General features: G+C 33.1%; 1 protein-coding gene across 1 annotated transcript; it reads right to left on the reverse strand.

Annotated features, from left to right (window-relative positions):
- Positions 1–969: 969 nt before the first annotated feature.
- Positions 970–4641, reverse strand: LOC107962957 (cytochrome c oxidase subunit 5b-2, mitochondrial). Its single transcript, XM_041115548.1, is given in 6 exon segments — positions 970–1328; positions 1802–1881; positions 2028–2094; positions 3693–3746; positions 3921–4006; positions 4165–4641. Coding segments are annotated over 6 exon segments (507 nt in total). The 5' UTR covers positions 4325–4641; the 3' UTR covers positions 970–1268.
- Positions 4642–25850: the final 21209 nt, after the last annotated feature.

The following is a 25850-nucleotide window of genomic DNA, read 5'->3' on the forward strand; positions in this document are numbered from 1 at the left end:
CATCATTTATCCAAAAAAAGAGTTGGAAAAAGAAATCGAATTTCAATGGTAAGGCGATGCTTTGCCCAATTTAACAAGGACATCGGAAAGTGGTAATGCTTATTGGAAAATTATGTTGCTATTTGTTTGACGGCCTTAATTCTCGACATTTTTTAAGCTGTTATTGACTTGATATTATACATAATGCAGAATAAATGGAAGATTCATCTTCAACTTACAAAGCCAGCTACTTAGCCTTCGTTAGCATGGGTAGTAGTTTGCAAACTGCTGCTTCAAGCACTCTTTAATCTCTAACATAGTTCACATTTACAGTTGGAAATTACCCTTTGATTTATGCATATAAGAATTGATGAGGGTAGAACTTCTACCTCAAGCATTTTTCAGTGTAGTATAAACATCATTTACTACCAAAGGCAGTGGTCAGCAGTTATAAAACACAAGGGAAGACTTGTTTAGCAATAAATATACATATATATTATTAACTTTCTTTCTTCGTTTAACCTGCCTTGAGAATAAATTACAATATTTGTTTCTAAACTTATTATTTATTAGTGATTTATAATACCCAGTGCGAAACAGACTACTAAACTAATTATTCTGATTATCATCATCATCATCATCATCATCATCTACCACCCGCGGCAACTGAATCCTGTTTCTGTCGCTCCAACGCTTATTCATTTTAAATCTCGTGTTTGACATATTCAGACATGATACAGTAATATAATTCTTGATAGCTATTCGACAGTTACACTCAAGTTCCAGTAACTTAGAATCTCATTTTAGAGGAAAAAAATAGTGAACAAACAAAGGAGGCTAAAGTAAATATCATAACACCAACTCCCAACTGACTAAACTTGGTTAATTGGGGTGAAAAAGATATTGGAACATCTGGTGACGATGATACCAGTAACTTTAAATAAAAGAAACAAAAAGCAATGAAATCAAATCAACGGGTAAGAAGATTACTTCAAAACTCAACAGCAGGAAGTTTCATGAAAGAATGGTAAGGTAGCCATGGATTATTTGGCAATGCATGAATGTTAACCTAAGAAGATTCATATTTAAAAATCATGACCACCCTGTGTCTAAATTACCAGGAGAAAAATAGAGGTACCATCTCAAATACCCATGAGAACCAAGGAATAATTAAAACAAAACAAGACAACCTTTGTTTGAAAATTTGAAGGTGCATTGTATGTATGCCTGGACATCATTCCATCGTGTTCTCCAAAACTTTATTTCAATAGAAAAATTGGAGGTTGCAATTAATAATGATCATTGTCACCATGTCCATCTGGAGGACCTCCAGGGCCCACAACTTCCAACTGCCAAACATCGTAAAAAATAATTATTAAAACCCTACAACGCAGGAAACAACATGAGTACTTCAAGCATAGCAATGTCCAAAAGAAAGTATATAGCATCCTAGAGCTCAGACATTTCCATCTCACCCTAACAGATGATTATTAGTTGCATTTGTTGACCAATTTACGGTGTTATAAGTAATGAAAACCAAGTTAAACAACATTACATTCATATACATAAGCTACTAAATGCACAAACTGGTTGATCAAACACGCTCTAGACAGGCTTGCCTAAGAATAAATAAACAAATACTATTAATTTGGGCCATAGTCATTAACAATTAATTCAAATTGTCAGATATTTTGGTGAATCGTGTATGGGCTAAGAGAAATATCTCAAATGGATATGGATCCAATGAATGCTAAGAAATTGAAATTTATATGCGAGCTTAATACATCTACTAAAAGTTATCTAATTCAATATATCCACTTACCACAAAATACTGTGAACAAACTGGGCACTCATGTGGTTTGCCTTTTTCCAGCCAAAACCAGACAACATCGTGTTCATCCTCTGCAGTTTTTAAACATGCAAATCAAATGGTATGGAATATTAGTTCAAGCAGAATGCCTCACTTTTATATAAATCGGAGAAGGCACACAAAAACCAAAGTTAAAACTTAGAGAAGCATAAACAGAGAATTGATGAAAGAAACTTACCACCTTCACCTCCTGGGCATCAAACTATTCTCTTGTTGTAGTAGGACTTAACGACAGCAGGAGATTCCTATGAGCAGATAAAATTATTTCTACCGTCAAAAGTCAAGTCATGACATCATTCTTATGTTTCAAAATGATCAATATTTACAGTTTCTAGTAGGAAAAATATATCACCATTTAAAGAGGCACAAATTCAAAATGATAAATTCACGAAAGAAGAGTATTAGTTACCCTAGATTTAACATAAATGGATGAAAAGACCTGGTTGAGTGAAGTAAGAGACAACATGTATATGTGTGTTTCTTTATGTGCCTTTGCATATAGATAAAATGAGGTTTAGATATATAATTATGATAATGGTCTCAAGAATTGTGCAATTATCCTGCAAAACATGTAGCTCTTTTCTTTTCTTTTGTTGGTCAATATGGATGATTTCCCTATGATCCACTATTTTTTGTAGAACACTCAAATATGGGGGTGAGTATTTGATCAAGTCAAGTTGAATCAAGTGATACAATTCGAATTAGTCAAGTTGATAAGTTTTATTTTATCAACCAAACTTTATTGGAAATTTTACCAACTCTAGTCAAATAAAAAAGGATTTTCGAGTCGAAAAAATCTATTAGAGTTAAATAAATTTCATGTCAATTAAGAGTTCACTTTAAAATTTTCACTGCAATCAAATGTAGGTACATTATCACAATTTTTCCACTATCATAGTAAGTACCTAACTCTACTTTTAGATATCAACAAGTGAAATAAAAGACAATAGGAGAAAGGTGAGAAATTTCACAGAAAATGAGTCCCTTAGTCATTGTAAAACAATCACCCAATCGTACTACAGATGACCTTTCAACCGATGACTTGATCAAAACTATGTACAACAGGTAGGGTTGAATCATAGTTAATTATTCAAATTATTTGAGTTATTCAAATTTGAGTTGTACAATTCAAATCCGAGCTAAACTATTTATTCGGGATGATTCAAAATTTCGAATAAATTGAACTATATAATTTGACATTACAAAATTTAATCAACTTTTTTTAATGGAATTGGATTTTGCTCACCCCTACTCAAATATTGACAAGTAGAGAGTTTGATATTATCTCCTTTTTTACAAGTAAAAGTACAGCCAATGAAAGAAATTAAAGAGAACTACAATAAGATGGGCCTTTTTGTGCCTATCACCTTACAAAGAAGTGAGTCTAGATGCACCAAGCATGAAACTGATTAAACATGCATTGCACGCCTAGCCCTGAAGGACCTAAGGCGCTTTTTGTTGCCTAGGTGCACACCTTGACAACACTGATAAATAACTTTGAAAAAATGATGTGGCAACAATACCAAATAATGCACCCATTTACATCTTTTGCTATATATTTACTTACATCATGAAACATCAGAGCTTAAGGATAAACAATAGTTACAAGAGATAGAAACGTCAGATAAAAGGTAAACCATTTAAATAGAAGTGCACATAAAGCCAATACTTTGCATACAAACAGAATAAAGCAAGTGGTTTAAAGCAAAAAAAAAGGAAGAGGAGATGATTGTTAATATTTGAAACGCCATATGACATTGCTTCCATATATGATAAGACACGTGATATAATATTGATTCTCAAAGTGTAATAGACTGTGAAAAACATTGAAACCCACACTAACCTTTGTGCCAAAAGGACCGACTGGATTGTTTACATCTTCAAGGATTTTCTTTCCCTAGACAAAACAAAGAAAAGAACACTAAATTCAGAATAAACAAGCGCAACTCCACGCATAAACTAGGAGGCAGTAAATTAAATTTATTCATAATGCTCATAACAATAATCTTCAATACAAGAAATTTTGTCACATTTTGAAACCAAACAAAGAGAGTGAAAAAAGAAAACTCACCTCAAGCTCAGCCTGAAGCTCCTCACGCTCATGACCAGTGGCGATAGGCATTACATCCTCAACCCTCTTCTTCACAGCAGTACCCGCTACACAATCCAAACCAATCCAAATCAATGTCGGATACACGAAATCTTGCTTTTAGCATCTTCTTCGAATATTAAAACACATTAACTAGTGATCCAAAATATTCAAAGCTTGAAATCAAAATGACTCGTTGACAAGGATCTAAGGAAATTAGAGTTACCTGAACCAGTAGAGAAGCGGCGAGTAAGGAAATAAGCGGAAGGTAATGGAGAAACGTGAGACTTGAAACTGAGCGGCGACAGCGATGGCGTCTTAGAAGTGGATCGGCATGGAACGGTGGCTAGGGTTTTGAAGTGTGAAGTCACTAGCCTTCTCCACATCTCTCAGAATTCAAAAGATCTTTAAGCGTTGGTTATTTTTATCTTCCAGGCCAGGCCCCGTCTTTTTCTGAGGACGATCAAAAAAAGCGATTTGCGTTTTTGGAGTCAGTGTTCACTGTTTGTTTGGCACGTGCCAAATTCGTTACATGTGCGAACTTGGTGGAAGTTTTGGAGGGTGAGCCGGTGAGGCTGCCGTTCGGGTTGGGACGGTTGCCCAATGTCAGCGGGAAAATGTTGACTTTTGGTGATTTGTTGACTTGTTCTTTCCTCCGACTCGGTTTCGTTATTCTAAACTTAAGAACTGGGAGACATCTTTTTTTTTTTTTAATTGTTGATGTCTGGTTTGGTTTATATTTATCTTATTTAGATTTAATAGTTATCACAAATCGAGTATCAATTCGAATTAATAAATTATGAAAATTTTCTTTTATAATTAAATTAAATTATGTTATTTGAAGATAATTAATTTTTTTTATTTTAAAAGACTAAAAATTAGATTTGAGGCCATACTATTTACATCAATAAAAAATTAATTTTATCATTAACCAAAGCTTTAATTTAATATAATATTTATATTTAGTTGTATTACGCATGCTTCAATACATCCATCAGTTGTATATATTTATAATATTTTAATTAAGTTAGTATCATACATTTATATCTTTTTTGGTTACTAGTGTAATAAGATAAAGAAAAAAATTTATTTATTAGATATGTATTACAATAGTTGTAAAAATATAAAATAAGTAATAGGGATAATGACTTTTTTGACTTTCTAACTTTACAAAAAAAATCATTTTTTTTGCTCTCCATTTAATTTTTCACCTTTTTTAACCCTTAAATTTATATTATTTGTCAAACCACTGGAAAAGTTAATGTTTGTTAATTTCGATAATGTGGCATACACGTGGATTGTCATTTAGACACCATGTCATCAATTAATTAATTTTTTAAAATTTTAAAAATAAAAAAGTTATTAAAAATTATTTTAAAAATAAAAACTATTAAAGTTATTTAAAACATATAAACATATTTTTAATTTTTAAAATTTAATTAATTTCTAACATAACATACGTGTTGAAGTTAACAAACATTAACTTTTTCTATCAATTAGAAAGATTAAAATAAGAGAAAATTTGAATTGTTGACTAAAATGATTTTTTTATAAAGTTAGTGGGCTAAAAAAGTCATTATGCCTAGATAATAGTGGGTACAAAGTTAAACTTGAAACTAGAAAGATAGTGAAAGTTCTTATAAAAAATAAGACTTCAAAATTTTTTTTTCTCTTTTCTCAAAACAAATCATCTGAGTAACTAAAAATTATTAATTAAAATTAGCTTATTACTAACTCATGTACTAAATCATAGTAAAGAAATAATACTCCTACAAAATGTAACATTAATATTCTTAATATAATATATTTAAGTATTTAAGTTTCATTTTACTCATAATTTAATCTACTTTTTTTCATTTTAACATTATACACATTTCATGTGTTGTTATTAATTAGTTTCAAATTATACATATCTTTATTTATTATATATTATTTTTAAACTAACATTTGTGTTCTAAGTACATAGTTTCCAGACGTATATGTGTGTAATAGAATTTCTAGTACTATTATTAAACCTCCGATTGAGTTTGTGTCATGATTCAACCGGACATCAACTCAGTTCGGGAAATTACGAAAATATTCTTTCATAATTAAATTAAGTTATATTATACAATGGCAGTTTAGTGTTTTCAATTTTTTTAAAAAATCCAATAAAAATTTGTTATGAGATTTAAACCATGCTATTTAAATTAATAATACAATAATATTATCATTAAACCAAAACTTTATTTTATTACAATATTTACATTTTAATTTTTTTATGTATATTTTATTAGCCCCTTCAATTGTATACCTATCTATACAATTACTTAAATCATTAACTGAGTTGGTGTCATAAGTCAACCAGACACAACTTGATTTGAGAAATTACAAAAATATCTTTTTGTAATTAAATTAAGTTATATTATTTCGATGTTACTTTAGTCTTTTTATTTTTTTTAAAAAACCAAAAAAAAATTACAAATGGTGGGATTTGAACCTATGTTGTTTAAATCAATAAAACATTAATATTAACACTAAACTAAAAGCTTTATATTAATATAATATTTACATTTTAATTGTATTATGCACACCTTATTACATTCATTAATTGTATATGTATACTATTATTTAAGTCCCTAACTGAGTTGGTGCCACAAGTCAACTAGGAACCAACTCAGTTAGGGAAATTATGAAAATGTGCATTCATAATTAAAATTAGTTATATTATTTGAGGGTACTTTAGTCTTTTATTTTAACAAAAAACAATAAAATATATGCATATGGTGGGATTTGAACCCACACTAATTGGATTAGTAAAACTTTAAATTTATCACTCAACCAAAGCTTCATTTGAAATTAACTGATGCAAGTCTTAAGGCCCAACTTCAAACCCATGGATATAATGGGCTCACACTACCTCAAGGTCCAACAATAATGTCAAAGGCAAAGCAAATCAAATCAGGATTCAATCAAAGACAAGATTCGAGAATGAATCTTTTTGAGGAAAAGGGGAATAATACATGCACGGATGGGGTGAAATTTATTAAATTTCATTCACCAAAGCTGTCAATTTTCAAGCTTAGGAAATCAACAGACATGTGACAATATTTTGGATGGGATTCTAGCATTTCTGGGTTGAGATATCTTCATGGCATTCGAAGATCTATCTCTTAACTTCGAACATACTTTGAATCACTCGATTTTGAGTTCAAGAGCTCAAGTTATGACCATTTCAGTGAGTACTATGCGAGCAAAATTTTTGAACGAGATTATGACGGGAATTATGAGTTTCAGGCTTTTAATTCAAGTTTCAATTATATTGGGTTCAAGTTTTGGGCTTAATTTTTATATATGAGCCCAATATTGTATTTATCAGCTCTTATTATTTTATTATTTTATTATTCTAAAATTTTAATAATTATTAAGTAGTTTAAGTTATTTAGGAGTTTTATGTCAATAAGAAAGTCTAGTTTAAGACTACTTTTTGTTTAGATTAATTAGAGTTCTAGTATATTTAAGAGTTTTATTTAGATTTATTTAGCTAGCCTATATATAGGCCTTTGCATTGTACACAAATGACACAATTGATTATTATTCAATTTCTCTTTGGGTTTTTCTTTTTCAAGAATTGTTCTTAAATTATCTTTTAAAAGAGTTTTAACAATCTTTTCAGGTTGTGGGGATCATCTTCAAACTTTCTCTTGCCAAGTTTTCTTTCTTAGAAGGGAAATTAGAGCTGCTTGAAAGGAGTTGTGGATTCTTCTTGTTTCCAAGGCATCTTAGGAGTTTTACACGTCACGTTTCATCTTTATCATCTATCTTCTTTATTATTCTAATCTTTAATTTATTTTCTAGTTTATTTGGCATAGTTATCTATTTCAATTGTTTTCTTTCAATTTTCATCTGATTTGAATTCGTTTGTGTTTCAGGTTGTTCCAAAATTTAAGTTTCTTTCCAAACGTCTAAAGCCCTAAGGTTAAATCCATAGCTTTGAAAAACTCTACGATCCTCTTCTGCATTCATCTGCCTCATTCCTTATCATTTGGTATCAGATTTGGGCATTTTAGGTTTTCTTTTTGTTCTTACAAATTGATTTCTAGCAAATAGCTTAAAAACAAATTTTTTTACCCAAACAGTTTTTAGAAAAAAAAATATTTTTCAATGGGTAAACATTTTTCAAACGATCTGAAATTTTACATACTATTTCTTGGCACTATTTTAGAGTATAAAAAAATATTTCCCACAAAAAAGTGATCAAAAAAGTACAAAAAAAAAGAAAATACAAAAAAAAATATTCCATAGGTTGAATTTTGTGCTAAAACTTTCGAGATCATATATATATATTATTTGAGGAGGCTCCAGTTTAAATTTTGTAATGTTTGGAAATCGAGAACACCTTGAACGAAGTTTGTCAAGTTGCTTCGCAATTTCTTAGGTTTTCGAGTTTCAGCAATTTTCATTGACTCTTAGCCTTAGGTTTTCCTTTATTTTTAATTTTTATTGTTTCTTTATGCATTCTAACACTTTATTGTTTCTTATGTTAGTAGGTTATAATGTTTGCTTAAATTTTCTTTTGAGTGTCGTATTTTTCCAGGCTTTCACAATGACTCGTGGCACTCGTAACTGTAAAAACCATGATGAGACACCATCCGATGACAAAGAACAAGATGTTACATTTGAGAATATTCTGGGATGGTAAATTATCGACATCAACAATTGAACGAGTTACGTGATACAGTTGAGGCCAATTTGACTAAGTTTCAAATGGAATAAAAAGATAACATTAATCAGCTTACCAATCAAATTGAAATGCTAACTCAAGATGTTGCTCATTTGGAGATTTCTTCAAACCAACAGTCTTATGCTCGTGATAGTGATGATGATAGGGACAATGAACAACTTCGTATTCGTTCTAATAATGGTAGACGAGGATATCGTAACACTGATAGAACTTTGGGTATTCCTAATTGAGGCCAACCTTCTGTAGCTAAACCAAAGTTTTCAATTCCACAATTTTGTGGAAAGAAGGATCCCAAAGTATATTGTGAGTGGGAATAAAAAATTAAACTTATGTTTCGTTACTATAAATGTGTACAAAAGGAAAAAGTTTCATTGGCGCCTCGTGGATTTTCGGATTATGTGTTGAGTTGGTGGATTCAACGTTGATTTGGATTATGCATTGAGCAAGTGATGTGAATGCATTACACTCCTTCTCATTACTACAGAGAGATTAAAATGAAATGTTGACACCATGTTCAAGTTAACCAATCAATTGATGAGTACTTCAAGAAAAGATAACTAGATAAAAGGAGTACAGTTGATCTCACAATTATTGTGAAATGTTATTGGTGTAATTCAAAAGATCATGAGGGTTTCAAATGTCCAATTAAATATCCAACTGGAGAAGAAAGTAAGTATGACTTCAAGCATTTTATTAACTCTTACTTTAGTGGAAAAGCAATTTGTGATGACGAACTTTGTGAACCAAAAAAAGATGATAATAAGAACTTTTTCCTTGAACCTATAGAGTTATATGATATACAAACGTTAGATTCTCCTACTGAGATATATTATACTGAATTGAGTATTCATAATACTTTTGAAAGGAATATGGAAAGTGAGGAAGAATCATATGAAAAGACAAAGAGAAAAGAGACCTTGAGTGATAAAAGTTTACATAATGGTCCAAATTTGGTGAGTGAAAATCCATATGAGGTAAAATTGGAGAGCTCTCAAGTGGAAAAAGAAAAAGAAAAGTACGAAAATACCCATATAAATGTGAGGAATGATTATATTTTACTCAAATTTGTTTAGTGGTGTTTCTTCATTAAAGAATTTCAAGGATCCATTGATGGACTTTGAATCATATTACTCTACCATCGATAGATGATTTTACTTGTGGAAAAAAGATAAGTTGAATATTGATAATTCCCCACAAGTGCTACAAGGTAACGAAGGTAAGGAAACAATAGAAATTAATTTAAGAAGGCATACTTTGAATGTTTTTGATAAGTATGCTACTGATTTTGTTTGCAAAACATTTCCTTGCAACATGTTTTCTTCTTAGTCAAATTTCATTAAACCTTGGTATGAAAGTCTAACTATTTTATGGGTTTATCTAAATTTGTAAAGGTTAAAAATAATAACTATATTGTATTAAATAGGTTTTTTTAAAGCATTTTATAGATTTTCTCTTGCAACGAAATTTTATATCTTAACCTTTAAAGACAATTTTTTTATAATAATATTAAACTTATTGATTTTTATAATTATGTGAAATTCATGACCTATCCTTGGAAATTCTTATGGATGACCATGCATATTAAAAGAAAGTTACATGTCATTTTTTACTTGAAGACTCATGTACCTAACACTTCCTTTTTTAGTGTTGATACATTGTTTTTAAAGGAGACATACATGGTCGAAGCTGATTTGAAGGATCAAAATAATGTCTAATCTTGGAGATAGTTTCAGCGTACAAGAAAGCTTAGGTAAGTATTTTTTTCATTTTATTGTTATTTATTCTAATCATTTTTCTTTTTGTACAGCTAAAGATTTGAGGACAAATCTTCGTGAGGCAGGGGGAATGTAACAATCTGGTTTCGACCCTAGTCAGAATAGTGGTTTCAGGACCACATATCCGAGTCAAAAAAATATTTTAATATTATTTTCTGTGTCAATGATAAGTAAATTGATATATGTGAAAGTCTTGTACGAAAATTTAATTGTTTGTGTGCTTAATTTGCAAAAAGGACCAAATCTCGTAAAATGTAAAAGTTGTGTGCTAGATGTTAAAGTGCCTATTTGAGTTGTCTTTCTAAAGTAAAGGTCCTTATGTTGTAAATAAACCATTAAATCAATGTATGGACATAGTTGGACATTAGATAGTGGAATTCTAATGAAAATAACAAGGCTAAAATGGTAAAATGAATATAAATGTTATACTAATAAAACAAAAACATGAATTAGGTGATATATTCATCACCATTGCCGAATTTCACAAAAGAGAAAGAAAGAAATAAGTTTACTAGGGTTCAACAACCTATTTTGGTGATTGAGGTATGTGTTTTGATCAGTTTTTGATAATTTCTACGTTTTTGTGATCGTTGTTTAGTATACTACAAAGCCCATGCTTCAATTTGTGATTTTTCTGATGATTTTGAGATATACCATAGATGAATTCATGAGTTTTGTGTTGTTAAGTGGTGAAATATGAAAGCTTGATGTTGGATTTACATGTTTTGTCTTTGGATTTTTTTATGAATTTGAGAAATATGGGCTAAATTGAAAAAAATGTTATTTTGAGGGCTAGGAGACTTCGGCCAAGCTTGTGTACAAGCAGATTTTGTGTATTTTGTGATTTTATGAATTAGGGACTAAAGTGTCGAAATGTCAAAATGTGAGGGTTAGCTTGCAAAATGCCCTAATTGTGTATATATGGATTGTTTTGAATGATTTGGTGAATAAAAGGGTTAATTTTGAATACGTATAGATCAAGAAAAGAGGAATTCGGATTTAGACTGAGGGAAGTTGAAGATTGTCGAATAATGTTCAAGTTGACAACTTCGAATACGAGGTAAGTTCATACGTAATAAATGTTGTTAAAGATATGTTTTATTTCGATGGTAATGTATAATTGTATAGATACCTGATTACGTTTTGAGTATAATGATATTCGAGTATGATTGGCACTATGTGTGCGGTTTAATATAGCTTCGGCTATAAATAACACTAAGTGTGCGAGTTGGCATAGCTTCCGCTATATAAGGCACTAAGTGTGCGATATCGACTTAGTTTCGATTAATTGAGATAGCACTAAGTCTGCGGGATCGTGCAAGTGGCAGCTAACCTTTAAGCACTAAGTGTGCGAATGTTTAAATCAGTGGAAATCTTGGTAAGTGATTAAGTAATCAAACAAGAGATAAGATTGGAAGTGAATGAATATGAAAACGTTCAGGTAAGTATCATACCTTTATGGTAGATGACAAAATGTTGGTAAGAAATCATGGATTGAGTTGATATATATATATTTGATAGTTGAATTGAGAAATTTATAAATATTCATGTGTTGATGTTTCAAATTTCTTATTGTTAATGTTTTGTACGAGCTTACTAAGCTTTAGAAAGCTTACTTTGTATATGTTTGCATTGTTTTATAGATTTCAAGGTTGCTACAAGCTCGGGGATTGTAAAGGATCGTCACCACACTATCGAACCTCATTTTGGTACTTTTGAAGTTGTATATTTTGAAGTATGACATGTATAGGCTAGTAGTTAAGGAAGTATGTTTTGTGATATATATATACATATTTAGCCATGTGATTTGGCTAGTTTGTGTTTGAATTCAAAGTTGAGAATGGCTTATGGTATGTGTTGTTAATATGCTATTGTGGTATGTTTTAATCAAACAAAAGGAATGGTAAATTTGGTAGATTTAGTTTGGGTTTGGATGATGAATAGAAGGGAATATTTTGGTATGAATATACCTTGTGTTTACCATAAATTGGTAAGGTTAATGAGTAGAGAAATGGTTGATATTGTTATGTTATAAATGATGAATGCCATAGCATAAAAATTGGCTGAATTGGAGGTAGAATTATGCTTGTTTAAATTGATTGTAGGATTGACCCAAAAAGGGGTGGCAAGTTGGCTTAAACCAAACCTGTATTGTGCCACACAGTCAGGGAACACGGGCGTGCTTTGTGGCCGTGGGCTTAAGCCAGTAGCTAGCTAAGTATCACACGGCTATAGCACATGGGCGTGTCTGTTGGCTGTGGGGAAAAGTTAGTATGCATGCTCTGTTTTACCATGGCTTTGACACACGGGTGTGTCTAGGCCGTGTGAGGCACGTGACCTGATCACACGAGCGTGTGACCTTTTAAAATTAGAAAATTTCTTATAAGTTTGGAAACTTTCATATGTTATCAATTTGATCCCCGAATGCATGTTTTAGCTTTGTATACTTGATTTTATGTGAATATTGAATGTAAATGAATGATTTTATTAATAATGAGATGATATTTGTTGTATGTGGTTCTGATTTGAGTTAGAAATTTGGTAATGCCTCTTAACCTATTTCGGCGACAGTTATGGGTTAGGGGTGTTACATTTTATTGGTATCAAAGCTATGGTTTAGTCGATTCTAGGAGTACAACAGCATATGTGCGTCTAGCTATACATGCCATATATCTGAAACTGCGATAGTGTGATGAATCTTGACATTGAAATGTGGTTTTGTATAGCAATGGATCCCAATAGAGCTGTAGCTGACGATGTTGAAAGCAATGCACCTGCTCTCACAAAAGGGACGGTGCAAGTTGAATCTCGACCAGCTACAAGTAGCCGTGATGGTAAGGCTAAGCAAGCCTTCTACCAGATGATGAACGATTGGTTCACTCAGTACATTAGAACCAATCCGGCTGTACAACAACCTCCACCCTTGGTTAATTCTCCTCAAACTCCTGTTATGCCACGAGTAAATCCAGTACAGTTGAGTAGACCACTAGTTGACAAGATTAGAAAATATAGAGCTGAAGAATTTCAAGCTACAACAAGTGATGATGCAGAAAAAGCTGAGTTCTGGTTAGAGAACACAATAAGAGTGTTTGATGAGTTATCTTTAAGTCCTGAAGAATGTATAAAATGTGCTGTTTCACTATTGAGAGACACGGCGTATCATTGGTGGAAAACTTTGAAATCTGTGGTTCCTAGTGAACGAGTTACATGGGATTTCTTCCAAGCTGAATTCCAGAAGAAATATATCAGCCAAAGATTCATTGATCAGAAGCGCAAAGAGTTTCTTGAGCTTAAACAAGGCCGTATGTCTGTCACAGAATACAAGTGGGAATTTGTAAGGTTGAGTCAATATGCCCGTGAATGTGTATCTTTAGAAGTAATAATGTGCAAGAGATTTGAAGATGGTTTGAATGAGAATATTCGTCTGCTAGTTGGTATTCTAGAAATTAAAGAATTTATGGTGCTTGTTGAATGAGTATGCAAAGCGGAAGATCTTGGGAAAGAGAAAAGAAAGGCTGATTTTGAAGCTAGAGAGGTACGAAAGAGATCATCGGATAAATCATTTCAATCTAGATCCAAAAAGTTTAGAGATGATAGCAGTCGTTCAAAGGCTAGTGCGGGGCATTTGAACAAAGATCGTGCTAGATCACAATCAAATTACAAATCTTCAGCCACATGTATTGCTAGTATTGATAATACAAGGAATAAAAGGCCTAAATGTGATCAATGTGGAAGACGACACTTTGGCAAATGCTGGGGAAAAAGTAATAACCGAGCTTGTTATAGCTGTGGTTCAAGAAATCATTTTATTAAAGATTGCCTAGATTTAGTTGAAAAAGATAATGTTCAGAATCCGAGACAGAGTGGTAATGTTTCTCGTGGCAGACCTTTCAGAAATTCAGGAAATATAAGTGGTAGTCAAAGAGGAACGAAAGACACATCTGTTAGATCTGAGGCTCGTGCACCTGCTAGAGCGTATGCTATCCGAGCTCGTGAGGAAGCTTCATCGCCAGATGTGATTACGAGTACATTTACTCTCTATGATACTTCTGTGATTGCTTTGATAGATCATGGATCAACACATTCATATTTATGCATGAACTTAGTGAACAGTAAGACTTTGCCTGTAGAGTCTACTGAATTTGTGATTAGAGTTTCAAACCCCCTAGGCAGATGTATTCTAGTTGATAAAGTCTGCAAGAATTGTCCATTAATGTTTTGAGACAATTGTTTTTCGGCTGATCTAATGCTATTACCTTTTGATGAGTTTGATATAATTTTGGGTATGGATTGGTTAACCTTGCATGATGCTGTGGTGAATTGTAAATGAAAAACTATTGATTTGAGATGCAAGAATGATGAAATAGTCAGGATTGAATCTACTGATTTGAATGGATTGCTTGCTATAATATCTTCGATGAAAGCTTTGAGTATTGTGAGAAAGGGTTGAAAAGCCTATTTTACTTATGTGATTGGTTTGAAAGTGTCAGAAAAGAAAGTAGAATCTGTACTTGTTGTCTGTGAGTTCCTTGATGTGTTTCTTGAAGAACTTCCGGGATTACCTCCAGTTAGAGAAGTAGAATTTGGCATAGAATTGGTACCGGTACTACTCTGATTTCGATAGCTCCGTATAGAATGGCTCCGATCAAGTTAAAAGAATTAAAGTCCCAGTTGCAAGAGTTGACTGATCGAAGATTTGCAAGACCGAGTTTCTCACCTTGTGGTGTTCCGGTTCTATTTGTGAAAAAGAAAGACGGTACGATGAGAATGTGTATAGATTATCGTCAATTGAATAAAGTGACTGTCAAGAATAAGTATCCCCTGCCCCAAATTGATGATTTGTTTGATCAGTTGAAAGGAGCTACTATGTTTTCTAAAATAGATTTGAGATCGGGCTACTATCAGCTACGAGTGAAAGATTCAGATATTTAGAAGACTGCTTTCAGAAGGAGGTACGACCACTATGAAATTTTAGTTATGTCTTTCAGATTGACTAATGCACCTGCTATCTTTATGGATTTGATGAATAGAATTTTCAGACCGTATTTAGATCAATTTGTTGTAGTCTTCATTGATGATATATTGATTTTTTCACGAGATGAATCTGAGCATGCCGAACATCTGAGAATAGTGCTACAAACCTTGAGAGATAAATAGTTGTATGCGAAATTCAACAAGTGTGAGTTCTGGTTGCGAGAAGTTAGTTTCTTGGGTTATATTGTATCAGCCTCCGGTATCCGAGTTGATCCGAGTAAAATTTCAGCTATTTTGGATTGGAAACCTCCGAGAAATGTTTCTGAAGTCCGTAGTTTTCTGGGACTTGCTAGTTATTATAGAAGATTCGTAAAAGGTTTCTCGATGATTGTGACTCCGTTGACAAAATTGCTCCAGAAAGATGTGAAGTTTGAATGGTCTGAAAAGTGTCAGAATAGCTTTGACCAGTTGAAAGCTTTATTAACTGAAGCTCCAGTTTTGGTACAACCTGAATCGGGTAAAGAATTTGTGATTTATAGTGATGCTTCGTTGATTGGTTTGGGATGTGTTCTAATGCAAGAAGGAAAAGTTGTTTCTTATGTTTCAAGACAGTTGAAGCCGCATGAAAAGAACTATCCGACACATGATCTTGAGGTAGTTGCGATTGTGTTTTCTCTAAAATTTTGGCACCATTATTTGTTTGGTGAAAAATGTCACATTTATTAAGATCATAAGAGTTTGAAGTATTTGATGACACAAAAAGATTTAAATCTACGACAAAGAAGGTGGTTAGAACTGTCAAAAGATTACGAACTTGTGATTGATTATCATCCGAGAAAAGCAAATGTTATCGCTGATGCCTTAAGTCAGAAAACATTGTTTGCTTTGAGTGCAATGAATGCTCATTTGATTCTGTCTGATGATGGTTCAATTTTAACTGAATTAAAAGCAAGGCCCTTGTTCTTGCAACAGATTATTGAAGCTCAGAAGATTAATAATGAGATTTTGGCAAAATGAGCTCAGTGTGATGAAGAGACTGATTCAGAATTCAGAATTGATAAAGATAATTGTTTAAGATTTCGAGATAGAATTTGTATTCCAAGAAATTCAGAGTTGATTCAAATGATTCTGAGTAAAGCTCACAATAGTAAGTTATCTGTGCATCTGGGCAGTACGAAAATGTATAATGCCTTGAAACAACATTATTGGTGGTCTGGAATGAAAAGAGATATCTCTGATTTTGTTCCCAAACGTTTGATTTGTCAGCAAGTCAAAGCTGAACATCAGGTGCCATTTGGATTATTACAATCGATTATGATTCCGGAGTGGAAATGGGATCGAGTAACCATGGACTTTGTGTCGGGTTTACCTCTATCTCCAAGAAAGAAAGATGCAATTTGGGTTGTAGTTGATCGATTGACGAAATTGGCTCATTTTATTCTGGTTCGATCTAATATTCATTTGATAAATTAGCTGAATTATACATTTTTGATATAGTGAGATTACATGGTGTGCCATTGTCTATAGTGTCAGACAGAGATCCGAGATTTACATCGAGATTTGGGAAGAAATTGCAAGATGCTCTGGGTACTAAATTGCATTTTAGCACTACTTATCATCCGTAAACAGATGGTCAATCTAAACAGATTATTCAGATACTCTAGGATATGTTAAGATGTTGGATTCTTGAGTTTGAAGGTACGTGGGAACAGTATTTACCTTAGATTGAATTGCTTATAATAATAGTTTTTAGTCGAGTGTCAAAATGGCACCATACGAAGCTTTATATGGTCGCAAATGCCATACACCTTTGTATTGGACCGAGCTCAGCGAAAATAAGATTCACGGGGTTGGTTTGATAAAAGAAATCGAACAGAAAGTGAAAGTGATCCGAGATAATTTAAAAGCAGCTTCTGATCGTCAGAAATCATATGCAGATTTGAAAAGAAAAGACATTAAGTTTGAGATTGGCGACAAAGTGTTTCTGAAAGTGTCTCCGTGGAAGAAAGTGATTCGGTTTGGTAGAAAAGGCAAGTTGAGTCCAAGGTTCATTGGACCGTTTGAAATCATTGAGCGAGTTGAGCCGGTTGCTTATAGATTGAGGCTACCATCTGAGTTAGAAAAGATACATAATGTGTTTCATGTATCGATGCTTCGACGGTAGAAATCTGATCCTTTGCATGTAATTCCTTCATCTGAGATTGAAATTCGGTCTGATATGACTTACGAAGAAAAGCCTATTCGAATCTTAGCTCGAGAGGTTAAAGAGTTACGTAATAAGAAGATTCTATTAGTTAAAGTGATGTGGCATTAGCACGGTATTGAAGAGGCCACGTGGGAGCCTGAAGATGCTATGAGACATCAATATCCAAATCTATTTAACGATAAGATTTTCGGGGACGAAAATCCCTAATAGGGGAAAATTGTAATTGTCCAATTTTGACCCTAGTCGGAATAGTGATTTTAGGGCCACATATCCGAGTGAGAAAAATATTTTAATATTATTTTCTGTGCCTATGATAAGTAAATTGATATATGTGAAAGTCTCATACGAAAATTTAACTGTTTGTGTGCTTAATTTGCAAAAAAGGACCAAATCTCGTAAAATGTAAAAGTTGTGTGCTAGATGTTAAAGTGCCTATTTGAGTTGGCTTTCTAAAGTAAAGGTCCTTATGTTGTAAATAAACCATTAAATCAATGTATGGACATAATTGGACATTAGATAGTGGAATTCTAATGAAAATAACAAGGCTAAAATGGTAAAATGAATATAAATGTTATAATAAAAAAACAAAAACATGAATTAGGTGATATATTCATCACCATTGCCGAATTTCACAAAAGAGAAAGAAAGAAATAAGTTTACTAGGGTTTGGCAACCTATTTTGGTGATTGAGGTATGTGTGTTTGATCGGTTTTGATAAATTCTACGTTTTTGTGATCGTTGTTTAGTATACTACAAAGCCCATGCTTCAATTTGTGATTTTTGTGATGATTTTGAGGTATGCCATAGATGAATGCATGAGTTTTGTGTTGTTAAGTGGTGAAATATGAAAGCTTGATGTTGGATTTACATGTTTTGTCTTTGGATTTTTTATGAATTTGAGCAATTTGGGCAAAATTGTAAAAATGTTATTTTGAGGTACTAAAATGTGAAATAAATGAAACGTATGGACTTGTTTGAGGGCTAGGAGACTTCGGCCAAGCTTGTGTACAAGCAAATTTTGTGTATTTTGTGATTTTATGAATTAGGGACTAAAGTGTCGAAATGTCAAAATGTGAGGGTTAGCTTGCAAAATGCCCTAATTGTGTATATATGGATTGTTTTGAATGATTTGGTGAATAAAAGGGTTAATTTTGAATACATATAGATCAAGAAAAGAGGAATTCGGATTTAGACTGAGGGAAGTTGAAGATTGTTGAATAATGTTCAAGTTGACAACTTCGAATACGAGGTAAGTTCATACGTAATAAATGTTGTTAAAGATATGTTTTATTTCGATGGTAATGTATAATTGTATAGATATCTGATTATGTTTTGAGTATAATGATATTCGAGTATGATTGGCACTATGTGTGCGGTTTAATATAGCTTCGGCTATAAATAACACTAAGTGTGCGTGTTGGCATAGCTTCGGCTATATAAGGCACTAAGTGTGCGATATCGACTTAGTTTCGGTTAATTGAGATAGCACTAAGTGTGCGGGATCGTGCAAGCGGCAGCTAACCTTTAAGCACTAAGTGTACGAATGTTTAAATCAGTGGAAATCTTGGTAAGTGATTAAGTAATCAAACAAGAGATAAGATTGGAAGTGAATGAATATGAAAACGTTCAGGTAAGTATCATACCTTTATGGTAGATGGCAAAATGTTGGTAAGAAATCATGGATTGAGTTGATATATATATTTGATAGTTGAATTGAGAAATTTATAAATATTCATGTGTTGATGTTTCAAATTTCTTATTGTTAATGTTTTGTACGAGCTTACTAAGCTTTAGAAAGCTTACTTTGTATATGTTTGCATTGTTTTATAGATTTCAAGGTTGCTACAAGCTCAGGGATTGTCAAGGATCGTCACCACACCATCGAACCTCATTTTGGTACTTTTGAAGTTGTATATTTTGAAGTATGGCATGTATAGGCTCGTAGTTAAGGAAGTATGTTTTGTGATATATATATATACATATTTAGCCATGTGATTTAGCTAGTTTGTGTTTGAATTCAAAGTTGAGAATGGCTTATGGTATGTGTTGTTAATATGCTATTGTGGTATGTTTTAATCAAACAAAAGGAATGGAAATTTGGTAGATTTAGTTTGGGTTTGGATGATGAATAGAAGGGAATTTTTGGTATGAATATACCTTGTGTTTATCATGAATTAGTAAGGTTAATGAGTAGAGAAATGGTTCATATTGTTATGTTATAAATGATGAATGCCATAGCATAAAAATTGGTTGAATTGGAGGTAGAATTATGCTTGTTTAAATTGCTTGTAGGATTGACCCAAAAAGGGGTGGCAAGTTGGCTTAAACCAAACCTACATTGTGCCACACGGTCAGGGAACACAGGCGTGCTTTGTGGCCGTGGGCTTAAGTCTGTAGCTAGCTAAGATCACACGGCATAGCACACGGGCGTGTTTGTTGGCTGTGGGGAAAAGTCAGCATGCATGCTCTGTTTTACCATGTCTTTGACACACGGGTGTGTCTAGGTAGTGTGAGGCACACGACCTGATCACACGGGCGTGTGACCTTTTAAAATTGGAAAATTTCTTAGAAGTTTGGAAACTTTCATATGTTATCAATTTGATCCAGAATGCATGTTTTAGCTTTGTATACTTGATTTTATGTGAATATTGAATGTAAATGAATGACTTTATTAGTAATGAGATTATATTTGTTGTATGTGGTTCTAATTTGAGTTATAAGTTTCGCAATGCCTCTTAACCTATTTCGGCGACGGTTATGGGTTAAGGGTGTTACAATGTGAGTCTCAAGGCCCAATTTCAAACCCATGGATGTGATGGGCTCACAGGACCTCAATGCCAAACAACAATGTCAAAGGCCAAGCAAATCAAATCAGGATTCAATCAAAGACAACCGAAGCTGATTTAAAGGATAAAAATAATGTTTTTAATTTTGGAGATAGTTTTGGCACACAAGAAAGGTTAGATAAGTATTTTTTTTCATTTTATTGTTATTTATTCTAATCCTTATTCTTTTTGTACAATTAAAGATTTGAGGATGAATCTTCGTGAGGAAGGGTGAATGATGGGAGTCTCAAGGCCCAATTTCAGACCCATGGATGTGATGGGTTCACATTACTTCAAGGCCCAACAGCAATTGTAACCTCTCAAACCAGGCCAAGATGTTACGACCCAATTTGAGCAATTAAATGGGCCATGAAGATGGCCAAAACGTTTTCATAAGAAAAGTCCATTTGTCCTTGAAACATGTCATTTTGAAAATATCATGTTCTTTTAAATAACATTTATTTGTTCCTTTTTATTAAAATACTTGTATTATAACTTAGTTTTGAAAATACATTTGTAGCGGATACTGATTCTTAAAAATGTTTAATGATCATTTAAAACTGGAATCCAACATAAGTAATCCATGCAATAATTCCAAAATATCATAAAGGAAAGATCCCCATGCCACAGCCCACAATTTAAAATAAAGTCCTAAAAAGTTATTAAAACAAACACAAATCAAAGTCCATAAAAATCCATAAAATGATATAAAGTCCATAATTTATTAAAAAATTCACATTCGAGAGCATCACCGAAAATCTGCATTCAAGTCTTAATTACGAGGAATACTTGAAAAATACACATAAGATGGGTGAGCTTACAAGCCCAGTGTGAGATCATCTCAAGGATAATCGCATACATTTCAAAATATCATCTCAACATATCAATCATCATAATAATCACAAGTTCTAACACTGATACTTATGCATGAACATGTCGATGCATATTAAAACGATGCACATTTTATAAAATTTCCTACCCATCTCTGCTACACACCAATATCGAGTTCCTCAGAACTCATCAATTTGAAACACCATTTGTGGCAAGCCACCACTGATATGCATATATACTTCCATTAATATATTTTTGTGGACAAGCCACCACAATTTGTAGATATATTGCCACTGATATATTTTGTGGACAAGCCACCATTGATTTGCAGATAACTATCACTACTTCCACCTTTCACAAAATCCCACTCCATGCATGTGATATGACAATTTCATTTTTAACACATATGGATCACTTTTACACTTATGCATGTAAACATGCTCTCATAATCACATATCACATAATAACAAATTTTAACATGTTAAACATGTTTTTCACATTAGATCATGGATCTTAAATTGTCATACACATATATACATAAGTTGCACATGTTTAAATCATAACATATATCACAAAAGCCATACATCGCATATCATGAGGATAAGATCTATGCATACTTCATAATCACAATCACAATCACATCAATTATCAAACGTTTCATAGAATCTCTCGGTTAGAGTTACTTACTTGATGTTCATCTTGACAAGTTTTTCAACTCTTCAAGATTATTTAGTGTACTCATGATCTATTATAATTAAATTATTAATATAATAAAATAACTATATCACACAAAACAAATGGTAATGATCCCACACCTTATATTGTAGATCTGATTGCCATAATCCTATTAAAAGAGATTTCGCTTGGATATAAACCTGGTAGATGAATCCTTAGATCAAAACTTGGATTCGATTCCCTTATTGTCACACTAATGATTTTTTGGATTGGCATCGTTTGGTCACTACTCGATTACATAATGAAATCGATGAAAAATCTCGACGAAGGAGTAGAGAGGTTTAATGATCCAGTGGAAAATATAGCGACAACGATGGCGACAACAGTGGTCTAGTAGTGGTCCAATTAGGTGAGAAAAAAATATAAAAAGAGTGGGAGGGTTTGGTCATAATATTAACAGAAAAGAAAAGAGAAAAGAGAAAAGAAAAGTAGTGATGGAGGAAGGTTTTCCAGTGGTGGTTTGTAATGGTTCATGGCAACGACGATGGTAGTGAAGGGCAGTGATCAAAAGAAAAGAGCGGCAAAAAAGAACCTTGGGGTAACAGTCCGATTTTGACCCTAGTCGAAATAGTGGTTTCGGGACCACAAATCCGAGTCTAAAAAATATTTTAATATTATTTTCTGTGTCTGTGATATGTGAATTTACATCTGTGAAATTTCTGTGATTTAATTTGTTTGTTTCTGTGCTTAATTATGAAAAATGATTAAATCGCGCAAAGTGCAAAAGTTGAGTGCTCAATGCTAAAGCACCTATTTGACTTGGCTTTTAAAATAAAAGTACTTGCATGTCAAATTTACTATTTGTTTTAATGGTGGAAAAAAATGGTAGTTGGTGAATTTAATGTTATATCATTAAGGGTAAAATGGTAAAAGGTGATTATAATGAGTATTATAATAAAATGAAAACAAAAAGGTGGCTTATTATCATGCATATTAGCAGAAAATCAGCCAAAGAAAGAAGGGTTTGAAGCTTTTGTACATTCGGCACTTTGGTAGCTAAATTGAGGTATGAAATTTGTTCGGTTTTTTTTTATAATTTCTACGTTTTAGTGATTGTTGCTTCGTGTTCTTCAAAACCCATGTCTGAATTTCTATTTCTGTTAAAGATTTCATGAAATTCCATTGTTGATATCATGAGTTTTGTGATGTTTTTGAATGAATTATAAGGCTTGGTAGATGGTTCATAAGTTTTGTCTTTGAGTTTTGATGAAATTGAGCTATTTGGGTTAAATTTTGAAAATGAGGTTTTGAAGGACTAATTTGTGAGTTAAACATGTTGTTTGGGCTTATATAGAAGCCATGAAAATTTGGCTAGCCCTTGTTGCAAAGAAATTTTGCATTTTTGTGATTTTATGAAAAAGAGACTAAATTGTCAAAGTGTGAAAATGTAAGGGCTAAAATGCAAAGTGCCCTAAATATGGGTATATGGATTAAATTGAATGAAATGAATTATTGAATGATTGAATTCGTATTGTATTAGATCAAGAACAAAGAAAATTGGACTTAGATCGAGGAAAGTCTAAAATAGTCGAATAGTCGACTTGTTCCGTACGAAATCCATCTGAGGTAAGTCAAATTACAATTACGTGTTAATTGAAATAAATTCTGCACATATAAACTGTAATTTATATTGGATGGCCTTGAGTGCCTGATGAATATCTTTGGAGTAAAGTATGATAATATGATAATATTTGAAAAGCTTTATATGTTCCTAAGCAAAGTTGACATCTTTCTGAGACATCGTGTAAGACCGTGTCTGGGACACAGGCTTGAATTGAGATTTACATATAAGACTATGTCTGGGACATCGGCATCGTATCTGATTTCATGTAAGACCCTGTCTGGGACAGAGGCATCGATATTGATTTACATGTAAGACCACGTCCGGGACGTCGGCATTGTACTTGTTTATGAGCATCTGTATCGTTTCTGACCCGTCTGATGATAGCGTACGAAATCTAAAATTGAGTTTATGAAATATATAACCTATGCAGGTACGTTTGTATCGTACTAAATTTCTGAATATGAAAAACTTTGTCTCTATAAAATATGTATGGAAATGAAGCATAACATATATGCAAACAAAGGAGCATGATTAAGTTTATGAATTATTCTATGAAATGGTTATGAATCTTTATGGTTGAATTGTACTTATATGCTTTAGTAGTTAAATCAATTGTATTTGGCTTACTAAGCTCTTTGTAGCTTACTCTGTGTGATTTCTACCTGTTTTATAGTTATCGTAGCTACTTAGGGCTCAGGGATAGTTGAGGATCGTCACCACACTATCGAACTCATTTTGGTACTCTTGAAAGTGTAAATATTTTAAAGTATGGCATGTATAGGCTAGAAGGTTTATGTATTAAGTTTTGAATTGTAAATATAGGTTATGCAATGAATGTTGGCTATCAAATGGTATGTTTGTGTTAAGTTTTGGTATGGTTTGAATGTTGTTTAATTTGGCTTGTAGGAATGACCCATAAAGGGGTGCCAAATTGGCTTAAACCAAGCCTGCATTGTGCCACACGGCCACAGCACACGGGCATGTTTGTTGGCCGTGGGCTTAAGTTAGTTGCTAGTTAAGAATCACACGACCGTGGGGCACGAGCGTGTCTGTTGGCTGTGGGAATAAGTCAGTATATAAGCTCTATTTTGGCACGGCTGGTTCACATGGGCGTGTTTGATGCTTGTGTGGGGCACATGGCCTGGTCACACGGGTGTGTGACCTCTTTAGAATTGAATTTTTTTTAAAAGTTCTGAACTTTATGAATGTGTTCGGTTTAGTCCCGAGTGTCTTTTAAAAGTACATTTTAGGTTTCGTATACCATCTTAGGAGATGATTGCTTATGAAATGATGTTATATGATATCTATAATTCTGAATTGGTTTGAAATGTTCTGTCTGTCTGGTAATGCCTCGTAACCCTAATCTGATGTCGGTTACGGGTTAGGGGTGTTATAATTTTATTGGTATCGGAGCTATAGTTTAGTCGATTCTAGGACTACCATAGTGTATATAAGTTTAGGGTTTAGGGTTTAGGGTTTAGGGTTTAGGGATGACTCCTGACTTTAAAATGTACTTTTATATAGCAAATGGATCTCGTAGAGCTGTAGCTGACGATGTTGAAAGCAATGCGCCTGCTCCCGTGCAAGGGACGGTGTAAGCTGATTCTAGACCGGCTACAAGTAGCCGTGATGGTGAGGCTAAGTGTAACACCCCGAACCCGAGACCGACACCGGAATCGAACACGAGGTGTTAACAGACTTTAAACCCCTTATAAAAAAAATTTCCCAGACACTGCCAATCTGCGTACTAGTCGCTTTAAAAATCATATCTTGAGTTTCACAACTCGAAAATCAGTTTCGTGATTTTCCCTGAAACTAGACTCATATGCCAATCTACATATTTTTTCTAGAATTTTTGGTTGGGCCAATTAGTACAGTTTATTAGTCAAAGTCTCCCATGTTACAGGGATCGACTACACTGACCTTTGCGCATTACGACCTGGATATCTCCCTGCACAGAGCTTCAATACTGATGCTGTTTGTTTCTATAGAAACTAGACTCAGAGAGGAATCTATAAATATATGTTATGACTCCTAATTATCTCTGGTTAATTTATAGTGAATTTCCAAAGTCGGAACAGGGAATCCAGAAACCGTTCTGGCCCTGTCTCACGAGAACCTGAATATCTCTTAACATACTGTCCGTATGATTATTTCGTTACTTTCCTATGAAATTAGATTCATCAAGGTTTGTTTACATAATTTATTCACTATTTAATTCCCTTCCTACTATTTTTAGTGATTTTCCAAATCTACATCACTGCTGCTGTCAGCATCTG

The sequence above is a fragment of the Gossypium hirsutum genome, chromosome A06, assembly GCF_007990345.1.
Source record: "Gossypium hirsutum isolate 1008001.06 chromosome A06, Gossypium_hirsutum_v2.1, whole genome shotgun sequence".
NCBI classification, from domain to species: domain Eukaryota; kingdom Viridiplantae; phylum Streptophyta; class Magnoliopsida; order Malvales; family Malvaceae; genus Gossypium; species Gossypium hirsutum.